General features: G+C 55.0%; 1 protein-coding gene across 1 annotated transcript in view; it reads right to left on the minus strand.

Annotated features, from left to right (window-relative positions):
• The window catches only part of RUNX3 (RUNX family transcription factor 3), a 32509-nt gene extending 19356 nt beyond the window's left edge, over positions 1-13153 (minus strand). The window contains exons 1-3 of the mRNA XM_058819804.1: positions 12893-13153; positions 11881-12037; positions 7731-7835 (exon numbers count right to left, since the gene is read on the minus strand). Coding sequence (XP_058675787.1) covers positions 7731-7835; positions 11881-12037; positions 12893-13153 — 523 coding nt within the window. The remainder of the gene's footprint in view (positions 1-7730; positions 7836-11880; positions 12038-12892) is intronic.
• Positions 13154-13429: the final 276 nt, after the last annotated feature.

Genomic DNA, 13429 nt, shown 5'->3' on the forward strand with positions numbered 1-13429 from the left:
TTAATCTCTCCCAAATTCAGGATCAATGCCCATTTCTCCACTCTGAGTTATTTCCAAAGCCACCCCAGGGCCAGGTTTGCCTCTTCCACCCCAGCTGAGAAGCGTGCCCTGGGGTTTTCCCAAAGCTTTCAAAAGCAGGAGGTGTTGCAACCAATCCCAACAAAGATTCCTCTGTAGGACGCAAGCAAAATTAATTTCCCTGTTCTGACTCCCAATATTGCTGCACTTAGAAAATATTGGAGGTTTTCAAGTGAAAAGATTCTGGAGTTGTTGCACAGCAGGCAATTGGAAAGGAGAGACAGAATTTACTGCATGTGGCAAATAAAATAATTAGAGGAGTGCATTTACTGGAGCCCAGATAATTTCAGCTGCTCTGTAATTCCCTTTGAGGCTGGAATACAGCCTCAAGCTGCAGCACCAAAGGCCCTGGTGATGCTTGGAGCACTCTCAGGCAACTTTCATCCCTGCTCTGCTCTGCCCAGGGAATTCTCTGCTCCCTGGTGTCCCCTGGGATAACCACAAGCCCCACTGAGATCCCACTGGGGCTGGGGTCTTGCACAGCCCCACCACAGAACCCAGGGCCAGGCTGGGTTTGTCCCTGTGGGGTTTTTATCCACCCCGCTGCCAGCACGGGGCATCCCAGAGGGGGACATTTCCCTGGGATCAAAACCTGTTAGAGATGGGAAAACGGGCAGGGAAACCTCCTGTGAGCCAGCAGCAATCTGCAGAGGCTCCTGCAGGAGCTGGGGAGCCCCAAGGATCCCCCAAAGGCAACTGCAGGAATTAATCAAGGCTCTGAGCCTCCCCCAAAGGCAACTGCAGGAATTGGGGAGCCCCAAGGCTCCCCCAAAGGCTCCTGCAGGAGCTGGGGAGCCCCAAGGATCCCCCAAACGCTCCTGCAGGAATTGGGAAGCCCCAAGGATTCCCCAAAGGCAACTGCAGGAATTAAAGAGCTCTGAGCCTCCCCCAAAGGCAACTGCAGGAACTGGGGAGCCCCAAGGCTCCCACAAAGGCTCCTGCAGGAATTGGGGAGCCCCAAGGATCCCCCAAAGGCTCCTGAAGGAATTGGGGAGCCCCAAGGCTCCCCCAAAGGCTCCTGCAGGAACTGGGGAGCCCCAAGGCTCCCCCAAAGGCTCCTGCAGGAATTAAAGAGCTCTGAGCCTCCCCCAAAGGCTCCTGAAGGAATTGAGGAGCCCCAAGGATCCCCCAAAGGCTCCTGCAGGAACTGGGGAGCCCCAAGGATACCCCAAAGGCTCCTGCAGGAATTGAGGAGCCCCAAGGCTCCCCCAAAGGCTCCTGCAGGAGTTGAGGAGCCCCAAGGATCCCCCAAAGGCTCCTGAACAAACCAAAGCCCTTCCACCCCTCCAGCAAGGAGAAGCAGACACCCACAGGAGCTGCACAGGTTCCATCCTACAAAAGCAGAGGCTGGAGCAGGGCTGGGATCACCCCAATCTCTGAGCAGCACCCCAAGAACACCCAGGGCATGTGTGAGGATATCCCAGGGAAGCACACAGCAATGCCACAGCTCCAGGGTGGGCACACAGAGTTTCCTCCAACAGCCTCAGCCCTGCCAGGGCTCAGGCAATAGGGAAGCCATAAAGGCCACTCAGGATTTCCTCCTCTTCCTCACCAGGGAAGAGGACGGGGCTCCAGAAGTGGGAAATGAGCTTGTTTTAAGTACTGAGTATTAAATTAGAACAGATTACAGCAATATGACATGGACAAATCACTGCCCAGGAAGAGCTGAGGTCATTTATTTATTGAAATTATCTTGGATTGATTTTGTTGGGGATTTTTTTTCTCCTATTTATTCCTTCTTTTTGCCATTTCCTTTTTTTTTTTTTTTTTCCCTATTCCCAGACAATCTGGGAACTGTCTGTGTATTTATTTCTAGCTAAGGACAAGCAGGGGAATAAAACAAAGACCTCAATAATACCCAAAACTATCACCCCACGGGAGCACTTCAGCACCGAGTCTGCTTTTAATTACAGACAACATCTCCAGCTCCAGTTTTACGCAGCCCCACGAGGGAGCCTTTTGGCCAAGATAAAGATCTGGAATTGGACAATACTGGCACAGCCCACCCCTGTCCTGGGTCTCCACTCCAGCTTCTGAGAGGCACAAGACTCTCCAATGATTTATTCCCCAAGCACTTCCCAAATCTCTGAGGGTAAATGTGCAGAAAGCACAGGATCTCTGGATCTCTGCCCCAAGGTCCAAAATTGCCCACAGGAATATGGGAACAGGGGATCATTTTGTCCCTGCTCCTCTTTGGCTCCCATCCCATAACCCCACTCCATCTTCCTCACCCTCGGCTATTTTAGGCTGACCCACACTCGTCTGCCACCCAGTAAATCCCAATTTCCCTGTGTCCCTGGACTGGGAGTATTTTATTTCTCCATCTCCAGCTTCCTGGAGCTGCCATCCCATAGAACATCATCCCAACCTTCCCACAGCGCTCCCAAACAAAGATTTCCCATTTCCAGCCCGTCTTTCTCACAGGTTTTTGCCTTTTTACCTCATATTCAAGCCAAGAGCTCACAATGCATGGGGTGAGGGCAACCAGCACTGTGGGGACAGCGATGGCACGAACACCTCCACAGGAGGGACAAGGGGGTGCCACCCCCTGCACACCCCAAATTCCTCATGTCTGCACACCCCAAACTGCTCATTTCTGCACATCTCAAACTGATTGTGCCTGCACATCTCAAACTACTCATGTCTGCACACCCCAAACTGCTCATTTCTGCACATCTCAAAGTACTCATTTAATTTCAGCACACCCCAAACGCCTCATGTCTGCACACCCCAAAATCCCCATTTCAGCACACCCCAAACCCCTCATGTCTGCACACCCTAAACTCCTCATTTAATTTCTGCACCCCCCAAACTCCCCATGTCAGCACATCCCAAACTCCTCATTTAATTTCTGCACACCTCAAACCCCCAATTTCTGCACACCCCAAACTCCTCGTGTCTGCTCACTCCAAACTCCCTATTCAATTTCTGCACACCCTAAACCCCCATTTCAGCACACCCCAAACTCCCCATTCAATTCTGCACGTCCCAAACTCCCCATTCAATTCTGCACACCCCAAACCCCCCATTTAATTTCTGCACACCCCATTCAATGTTCGCACACCCCAAACTCCCCAATTTAATTCTGCACACCCCAAACTCCCCATTGAATTTCTGCACACCCCAAACCCCCCATTTCTGCACACCCCAAAGTGCTCATTTTAGCACACCCCAAACTTCCCATTCAATTCTGCACACCCCGAACTCCTCATTTAATTCTGCACACCCCGAACTCCCCATGTCAGCACACCCCAAATTCCTAATTTAATTTCTGCACACCTCATACCCCTGATTTCTGCACACCCCAAACTCCCCATTTAATTTCTGCACACCCCAAACTCCCCATGTCAGCACACCTCATACCCCTGATTTCCGCACACCCCAAACTCCTTATTTAATTTCTGCACACCCCAAACTCCTTATTTAATTTCTGCACACCCCAAACTCCCCATTGAATTTCTGCACACCCCAAACTCCCCATTGAATTTCTGCACACCCCAAACTCCCCATTCAGCGTCTGCACACCCCAAACCCCCCAGTGGATTTCAGCGCGCCCCATTTCCCAGCGCGGAGCGCAGCGCCGTGAGCTCCCGTGGGAGGGAAACCCTCTCTCAGCTGAGCTCTCGGCAGCCTCGGAGCCCGAGAGCAGCGGCGGTTCCTGGAAACGCCTCGCTCGGGGGAGGTGAGAAGCTTTCCCAGCCGCCGGCTACGTGACAGGCCCCGGGGACAGCCGCAGCCCGGGGACAGCCGCAGCCGGGGGCACGGAGCCTTTTTGGGCAGGGAAAAACCACGGGGGGAAACCGGGGCTGGGCAGGGTGGGCTCAGCTAGAAAACACCGCAGGGACAAGGTGGGAGAGGGGATTGAGTTGTTGTGGCCACAGACCCCCTTGTCCTGTCCCCCCTTGCCCCGGGGACGCGTTTGTGTCGCTTGCTGCGGTCGCACCAAGCAGGGACACGAGCAAAAGCACCAAATCTGTGATGCACGGCCCAGAAATGAACAGGGCGGGAGGCACCAACAGCCAGCACGTCCGCGGGGAATGTGGGGACACAGGGACCCACGAATCCTCCTGGCGTCCCTTTCCTCCCCAGCAAGGACAGCAGCCATGGGGTGGGAGGCAGAAAGAAAGGATTAAATACAAAAGGGAGTTAGAAAGTGGGGGGAGAGGAGAGTGGGGGGATGTGGAAAGTTAATGGTAAAAAAATAGTCCAAGAGAGGGGGGAAAAGGAATTTAAAAGGGGAAAAAAAAAAGACTTTGCACAAGAGTTGTGGGCAGAAAGGGGCTGGAGCTGTGAGAGGGAGAAAGGAAAAGTGAGAGCAGCGAAGGTGAGAGCCTTGGGAAGGGAAGGAGGGGAAGGGGAAGGAAGGAAAGGGGAAGGGGAAGGGAGCAGGTGGGTGTGAGGGGGGAGCCCTGGGGATGCTCCCTTTCCCCAGGAACACACTGAACACCCCTGTGCAGCCCCCAGCCCTTCAGCTCCCCATGTTCTGCCTCTGGGGGTTATTCTGCAGCAGCTGTGGATGTGAGAGGGCTCTGCAGCCTGAACACGGGCCTGCAGAAACGGGGAGGGAAAAGAAGGAAATTCCACAGGAAGTTCAAATATTTTATTACTTCCTGTTTGTACAAAGTATGTCAACACTTGGCACCCGCTGTGCTATTTGTTTAGAGCTGAGGTGCCAACTTGACAGAATGTCCCTTTTTCTGCTGTCCAGATCCAACCCAGAAAGGGCTGGAGCAGGAGGAAAAGGAGCTCGGAGCGAGCGGGGCACTGGAGGAGCCTGAGGAGGGGATGCTCAAGGAAAAGCAGCACTGATACCACCACTGATATCACCCCAAGGAGCCTCCCCCTGCTCCCCCTGTGCACCCCAAGCCATCCCCATCACCCCCAGACCCCTCGGGAGCTGGGGCTGGGCACGGCCTGGGTTGAAAGCCTCGCTCAAGGGCTCAGATAAAGCCATGGCCAGGGCTGGAGCATGAACGGGATGCCCAGAGGTGGAGCCCAGCCACAGCCCCGGCCCCAGAGCCCACAGGGATGTTGGCTGCAGGGATTTGCTGCAGCTGAGAAGGCGCTGCCCGGGCCTTTCCCAGGGTACCAAGACAAATGGCCAATTCTTCCCACGTTAAGGATGGGTTTTGTCCTCTCCACCAGCCCCACATCAGCCTCCAGCCCTGATCCTCACACCAGCAGCCAGCACACACCGTGGCCCATCTCTTCAAGCCAAGAAGGGGAAAAAATTCCATATATTTTTATGCCCACACATATTAACATACATATGTTAAAAAGTGTATATAGTATTTATAAATATAAATAAAAAATTGCAATTCCTGCTCTCACCTCCCACAGCCAAACAAGGCAGAGCAGCCCCAGCTTCGGTGTTTGGCCCAAGGTGGGGATCCCCAGGGCTGTGCCAGCCCCAAATGCCAATGCTGGCACTGCCAGGGTGCTGTGCCCGGGAGCCACCCAGTGGCAGGTGAGCCAGGAAAAGCACCTCGGCTTTCCAGGATCATTTTACAGCTGCTGCTTCCACACCCAGGGTTTCTGCAGAGCAGGGAGGGGAGAAAGGTGTTATCTTATTATTTTTTTAAATTGTTGTCTTCATTCAGAAGTGTGGCAGGAAAGAAATTCTCTTAAATTTTTTTTTTTCCCCCCGCTGGAAATTCATCAACCATGAGTTCAAGCCCCAGGGTCAAACTGGGAGCCAAAACATGACTAATAAATCTATGATTCCCTGAAAAAAAAAAATTCCAAAATAGCCACAATTTGGGGCTAAACCTTTTCTATCCATGATTTATGGTTGGGGATGCAGGGATGGGGGAGAGATCAACCTCTGGGGCCCACACCAGGCAAGGGCACAAGCAGCAAATAAACCCCCCACAGATCTCCTCAAGGAGCCAACACTTCCAGCACAGTTTGAGGTCCAGAAACCATCACAAAAAATAAAAAGAACACCCCCAGAAAATGCTGTCCTTGCAGCTGGGCTGTGTTCTAGGGAGGGCAGCCCTCATCAGAGCCAGCACAAGCTGCTCCATCCCCTGATTGCCACGGCCTCCATATCAGAAAACTGAGCTGAGGGATGGGAGCTCTGGGGTGAAATGCTGAAATTCAGGAGGAACAGGTGTGATTCACCTGGGTTTGGCTGGTGGGGAGGCCAAACCGAGCTCCAAGAGTAGCAACTATCTCCCCTTGTATTATTATTTATGTATTCCCGATGGTGAGGATGATGATGATGATTATTATTATTATTAGAAAGGCGATCTGATGCAGCTGATAAGGGGCTGAGCCAGCAGTCAGGAGGGCTGGTTTCTATTCCTGACACTCCTGGCAGAGTTGTGAAATTCCCTGCCCAGCCCTGGGGCTGAGCCCCAGCACCCACCACGACCCACAGGTGCCACACAAGGGACCTGCCTGATGTTTCTGGCTTCAAAAAACAACCCGCAACAGCAGCGTTGGATTTAGAAGCTGGAATGCAGGAAATCCATCCTCGACAGGCTCCAAAATAAAATCAACGAGGGGGGAAAATCCTCCAAAGCCCGATGCAAATAAACCCCCCCTGGCCCAGGGAACGGCCTCCACCTGGCCTGACATCAAGGGGCACCGATGGCCCGGCGACAGCATCAACAGAAAATGTTTTTGGAGGCGTTTTTGAAGGATCAAACTGCTTCCCCTCGCTGCAGGCACCACGGCCTGACACGCAAAGGGAACAAACCGGGCTTTATAGTGCCGGGGTGCTGCTGGGCCAGCAGGAAGGCAAAGCCGGGGATGGAGCCCCCAGGGACAGGATCCCAGCACACACGGGGGTCCCACGGGGTAAATCACCCTCGAGGCAGAGCAGACTCTGCAGGCAGCACCTCCCGAGAGGGTCCCTGGTGGCTGAGACACCAAAGGCAGCCCCGAGCAGCCCGACACCGAAAGGCACCAGGGCAGGGCAGCTCCCGGAGCCTCCCTGAACCACGAGGCTCCATCCTGCCCCCGGGAGAGCCTCCCCAGCACAACACAGACGCTTCTGCGGTCGCAGAGTCTCTCTGGTTTCTCCAGGCTCAGCCCCCGGCCGCGGGCGCTGCCAGCCCCAGCCTTTGAGAGCCCGAAAGCGAAACCACGGCGGAGCCGAGGGGAAGGAGCTCTGTGCCAGGGCAGGCACCGCCTCAGCACCCGGGGAACCTGCTGCATTCGTAGTGTAATCAGCCAGCAATCAGCCCCCAAAGCCGAGCACAGATCCCAGGTTTCATAACCCCCCAGTCCCCCTGTGCAGCGCCAGGCTGGGCCTGGAACTTTTGCCATCGAAGCTCAAAGAGTTTTCCCAACATCCCAACGTGGAGCTGTGAAATCATCCCTCCAAGATGGGTTAGGGAGCTACAAACCATCCCTCCAAGATGGGTTAGGGAGCTACAAACCATCCCTCCAAGATGGGTTAGGGAGCTACAAACCATCCCTCCAAGATGGAATAAGGAGCAGGAGGCAGCAGGGAGGGACATGAAGAAAACTCCGAGCAGCCGAAGGCGCCACCCCAACGCCGTCCCTGAGCTCCGTGTGCCAGCTCTGCACCCTGCACCCCTCAGGCACGGAGAGCCCGGGCCCTGCACCCCCTCCCCACCATTGCCAGCTCTGCCAGACCCCAAAGCAGCCCCAAAGCAGCCCCAAAGCAGCCCCTCACTTACTGCGGGGCTCCCGGGGCCCGTCCACGGTCACTTTGATGGCTCGGTGGTAGGTGGCCACTTGCGTGGGGTTGGTGAACACCGTGATGGTCAGGGTGAAGCTTTTCCCTAAGGACGGTGGGGAAGGAGGGAAAAAAACAGAAGTGAGGATCCCACACGGGTTCAGCTCTTGCGGGAGAGGCTGGGACAGAAATGCCGCACACATCATTGCATTTAACGAGCCGTGAGTGCCCAGACACAGCCCTGGAGCCGCAAGGAAAAGTCCCAGTTCTCCTGCCCTGCCCTGTGCCCGTATTTCCGCGGTGACCCAGCCCTGGGCGCGGGATCCCCTCGGGGATGCTCCCTTGGGATGGAGCCGGGATCGCCCGCAGGGATCCAGGGCCCGATCCTGTTCGTGTTCCCACTCGGAGGGAGCCGTGCTCGGCCTCAGCCACGAGGGAACCCGCGGGAGAGCCAAAAACTGGGAACTGCAAAATGGGAACTGAAGCCGGCCGGCAGACAGAGAGCTCTGCAGGGACTGTCCCCTCTCCAGCCCAGCCCAGAGAGCAGGAACCTGGGAAAGGGTTTGGGTATCCTCAGGGAGGATTGCAGAGGTGATTTTGAAGCACCAACCCGTCACCTTCTATGCAAAAAAAAAAAAAAAAACAGAACAAAAATAAAAAGGAATGAAGCATTGAAAAGCTCTCGGGAGCCCAAATTTTGCAAGGAGAGCCCCCCTTGCCCCAGCAGAACAAGTTTCCATCCACAGCCTGAAATTGCCTTGACCATCACGGAGGGTGTCACCAGCCCTGGGCCCACCCTGACCCCAAACTTTTTACTTCCCACAGCCTGAGCAGCTTCACCCCAGCCCCTCTGTCCCAGCGTGGCTGTGGGAGAACAGAAATCCCCCAGGAAGCGCCTCAGCTCTCCCTCAGGCTGCCCAAATTCAGGAAACCCTCGGCTGGAGGCTGCACAAACCACTCTGACCAATCCCTGCGGGATTCCCGAGGTGTCAGAGGCCTGAACCCCGGCAGGGTATCAGTCTGAACCTCGCTGTGATGGATTTCTGCTCCTCCAGCCTTTATTCCACGGATAAAAGCAGCGAGGAGCCGCCTCCTTTCCCTTTTCCCTGGAGCAATCGGGGCTTTTCAGATCCCGACCATCGGGTCGGACCTGAGAATATCCACAGCAGAACCAAACGGGATTTATCCAGATAGGAGGGGAGGAAAAGGAATAAACTGAAAAAATGAAATTTTCTCCCTCTGAGAACATCCTGGAACTATCCCAGGTGGGAGAGTTGCTCCAGGGAGCACGGAAAGGAGGGAATGCGGCTTCTAAAGCCGACAGCGATCACCGATCCCCGCCTCACCTCGGCTCTCAAACCAGGAATGAACAACGCACAAACCTTCGGCTCATTTTCTGCACAGACAGGACATTTGGGAGGGCAAAAGAAATAGAATTATTTCATTCTCAACACCCGAGGATGCAGCCCCTGCTGCCAGCCTGCAGGGACGGGATGAGCCCACGGAGGATCCCAGAAAAAACAACCAGCACCGAGGGTTTGGGGGAAAAACCCTCGCAGAGCCAGAGCACGGGGTGAGGAGGATGAGCAGCAATTATTTAGGGAATTTGAAGGGGTAAACATTTAGGGAATTTGAAGCCCTTCAAATTCCCTAAATAAATGCAGGCAGCGTGTGGCAAAACCCGGCTGTGAGGCACAGAACCCCAGAGCCGAGCCCGACACCTCCGTGCCCCTGTTTATACTGCATTAATAGTGATTTTTATTATTATTATTATAATCTTGAATTTTTTATTCTCCCCGTGAAACAAGCTCCCTGGGCCGGAATCCCTCGCCGCAGACACAAACCCAGCCCGGGCCGGTTGTGCCTCTCTCAGAAACCTGCCCTGAACCGAAAATGATGATTCTGCCCCAGCATCGCTTTGAGTCATTTCCCGCCTTCTCAGGAAGCCGGGCTGGGGTTTCTCATCCCCGCCGGGCCCCGGCAGAGCGGGCTCGGGGCTGGATCGCGGCTCCAGGGGATGCTCGGGGGGAGATTGCAGCCGGGAGAGCAGGCGGGGATGCAGCGGGGAGAATTTTCATTTTATACAGCTCAACCTGAGTAAAAAAAAAAAAAAAAATCTGATTTTTTTTGCCCCACCTTTGCCTTGCACGTGGAGATTTGAATTTATTTTTTGAAGGGGATTTAGGAGCGGCTCTTCCCAGCTCACAGCACCAGGAATAATCCCTGACACTTTTTTTACTAAAAATACCCAAATTGGCCCGGTTTAAGCGGTGTTTTCCCAAGGAGAGCCTGGCTGCCGGGCTTTTGCAGGCTCCTGCAGCTCGGGCACACGGCAGGGCTGGAGCAGGACCCGTGTTTACCGATCCACACGTCCTCGCTTCGGATTTACACAAACATTTGTACACACACGGGGAAATATTCCAAATCTCTGCCAGAATAAATGAAAGCAGCACCGAGATGTCGGGGATGGAGCCAAACGAGGCAGAGCGAGTGCGACACCCGGGATAAAAATTCAATAAAAATTCAATGATTTTTCACAGCAAACTGCTCTGAAAGAGCCTCCGTGCCGGGGAGTGAAATCCACCCTGGGCACGGCGAGAAAACCCCACGGAGCCGCCCTCAGGGAGCCCCGCTGGGGCTGCTCCTCTCCGAATATGACAAAGCCTCACCCCACGCGAACATGTAAAAAAAAAAAAAAAATTAAAATAATTAGCGCCCGAGTCCCGCCCGTTAGAGGCAGCGGGGAATGAGTTTATTCACCGAGGGCTTCATGAGACCCAACTCCTGCTAATTCCGAGCCCGAGAGTGCGGAGGAAGCGAGTTAATAATGAATTCAAGAGTCACGCTGAGATTGGGCTGCGTTCAGTTCGGAAATTTGTGCGAGGATGAAGAAGAAAAAAAAAATAAAAAGGGATAAAAAAGCCCAACCAGAAAAAAAAGAGCCTAAGAGAATAATTGATTACAGAAATGAAAGCTTAATTCATAAAAGAAAAACATTTTCCATCCATCAACCTGCAACCAGTTAAGTGGAGAGTTTTAAAGAAACTGCAACATGGAGAAGGAGCCAACAGGAAAAAGGAAATGTATGAAAGAATGTAAACTATTCAAGTTTCATAAAGAGGAACAAGTAAACAGTTATTACATGCAAATAATTCCTAACATCACTGCTTTTAATTAATGCGGAGAAGTCAAAATATATCTGACACTGTGTGTATACATTTGAAGCCTTTGAGAAAGTGCTGCCATATGGCCATTAAAATATCGAGTTCTTACTCGGGCTCAAAGGCAGCACTGAGGGCTCCGATCTGCAGCGTTTTCATTGGTGAGGAAATGCTGAAATTCTATTTATACCCTCGGAAACGCAGGTACGGGCAGGGCTCCGTGTTTAACATTTCCAGGGGATTTATTTCGCTCTGCTCGGGCGGCACGGACGCATTTGTTTGGAAAAGCCAAATTGCCGTCCTGCTTTTCCCTGCCACGAGCGGGGGGAAAATTGAGTAAAATCCCCCCCGAGCAGCCGCAGCTCCCTCCCAGGCCGAGCTCTGCGCTGTTATTTCACTTTAAACTCTCGATTTTCGCTATTTAAAGCCGAGCTGCCAGGTGGGGTTTGCTGCCTCCTGCGTGATGGGAGAAACTGGGGAAGGTCCGGGCTGGGGCCGCCTTATTTGTAGGTAGATTTAGAGATATTTAGATATATTTTTAGATATATTTGTGTCTGCATTTTGAATTGTTTTTCATCTGCACCGCCCATTCCCGACACCTGGGCAGAGAAGGAGCCCCGGGAGGAGCGAGGCAGAGCTGCCGGCGGGGCCGGGGCTGCTCCCGCATCCCTCCCGCATCCTTCCCCCATCCCTCCCGCATCCTTCCCCCATCCCTCCCGCATCCTCGGGAGCCGCTCTGGGGCTGGGGGGCTTCTCCCGCCAACGAAACCACGGTTGGAATAAAATATTATATAGAATAAAATTTAAAAATAATAATAAAAACAAACTAACAAAATAAAATTTAAAAATAAAATTAAAAGCATAAAGTGTAGTAATAAAATAATAAGAAAATAGAGAAACATTCTTCTTTCCATTTTCTTTTTCTTTTTGTTTTTTTCCCCCTTAAAAAAAAACAAATAAAAGGCCAACCATTTCCTGGCCGGTACCTACCCCTGCCGCTTCTCCCAACAAATCTGAGGTCGTTAAATCTCGCCACTTGGTTTTTCATCACGGCCGAGGCGTTGCGCAGCTCCGCCGAGTAATTCTCGTCGTTCCCCGCCATCACCGTGACCACGGTCCCGTCGGGGACATCTCCGAGCGCCACGACCTGGGGCAGGGCCAGAGCATTTCAGCCTCAGACCGACCTTCAGCGGAGCCAACCTGCGCCCGCTTTCCCCCGAACCCGCGCGAAGAAACCCCAAAGCAAAACCAAAAGCGGCCCGAGCCCCCGGGGGAGGCGGAGAAAATCGGAGGGGGAAAAAGAGCTCGGAAAGGGTTAAAAGCAGACGGGGGGTCGGTGGGGAGGGGGTGAAGGGGGGTCAGGCCCCGTCGGAGGGGTCTGTGCTTTTATTTTGTTGGATTCGGGATCAAAATCAAGCGGGGCGAGGCCCCGGAGCTCCGGGTCCGGCCCGGGAAGCGGCGGCACCGGGGAAGGGCCCGGGTAAGTGCAGGGACCGAGGAAAGGCCCCGATCCCTCCCGGGGAGCAGCCCCGGAGCCGGGGGAACCCGGTTTGGAACCCCGCTCATCCCTCCGGGCTGCCGGCACCCGCCCTGCCCCGCTCCCGGCTCCGTTTGGGCTTTCCCGGCCGGACCGGGGGTAACGGGGATGCCCAGCCCGGGGTGCCCCGGGGAGCTCGGGGAGCGCAGCCCCGCACCGGGGATTCAGCTCCTCGCTCGGCTTTTGGCAGATTAGATCTGCCTTGCCTGCCTCGCTCTCCCTCTCCCAGGAAGGTAATTAACCTCCATCTCATTAAACTTCAAAGTCGCCTGAGAGCTCCTAACTGTACGGAATATCTAAGATGCCGTGACCGCGGGGCAATGCGGAGACTTGATTAAAAATAATAAACTGGCCTATTTGATTAAAAATAATAACCCGGGCTCCCTCGGCGGCGATGTCAGGAGCGGTTTAAAGGGGAAAGGGCGAGCGGGTCGCGGCTCGGTCCCGTCGGGGCTCGGCACTCACCTTGAAGGCGACGGGCAGCGTCTTGTTGCACCTCCAGTGCGACGGCAGCACGGAGCACAAGAAGTTGGGGCTGTCGGTGCGCACCAGCTCGCCGGCGTGGTCTGCCAGGACATCCACGACGGAGCGCACCTCGGGCCGAGCGCGGGCGCCGGGCGCGGCGGCCCCCAGCGCCCCGCTGTTCTCGCCCATCTTACCGCAGGGGAACGCCGTGGACGGGGGAGTGAAGCGCCTGCTGGTGCTCGGGTCTACGGGAATACGCATCACAACGGCGGGCGGCGCGGAGCCGGGCGGGACGGGCGGGCACCCGGCGGGGCTCGGCGGGCGGCGGCGGAGGCGGCCGAGCCCCGCGCTGCCTCGCTCCGTGCCGGCGGAGCGCCGTCCTCGGCGGGGCGGCGCGGGGGGAACGGCGGCGGCGGCGCGGGGGATCGGGACCCGCGCGGCTCCGGGGCTCGCCGCCGGTGGGTGCGCTGCGCTCCGTGCCGAGCGCCGGTGCCGCTGCCCGTGCCGGCTCCCGTGCCGAGCCCCAGCCCCGCTGCC

This window comes from Ammospiza caudacuta, chromosome 25 (genome assembly GCF_027887145.1).
Source record: "Ammospiza caudacuta isolate bAmmCau1 chromosome 25, bAmmCau1.pri, whole genome shotgun sequence".
Taxonomy (NCBI): Eukaryota; Metazoa; Chordata; class Aves; order Passeriformes; family Passerellidae; genus Ammospiza; species Ammospiza caudacuta.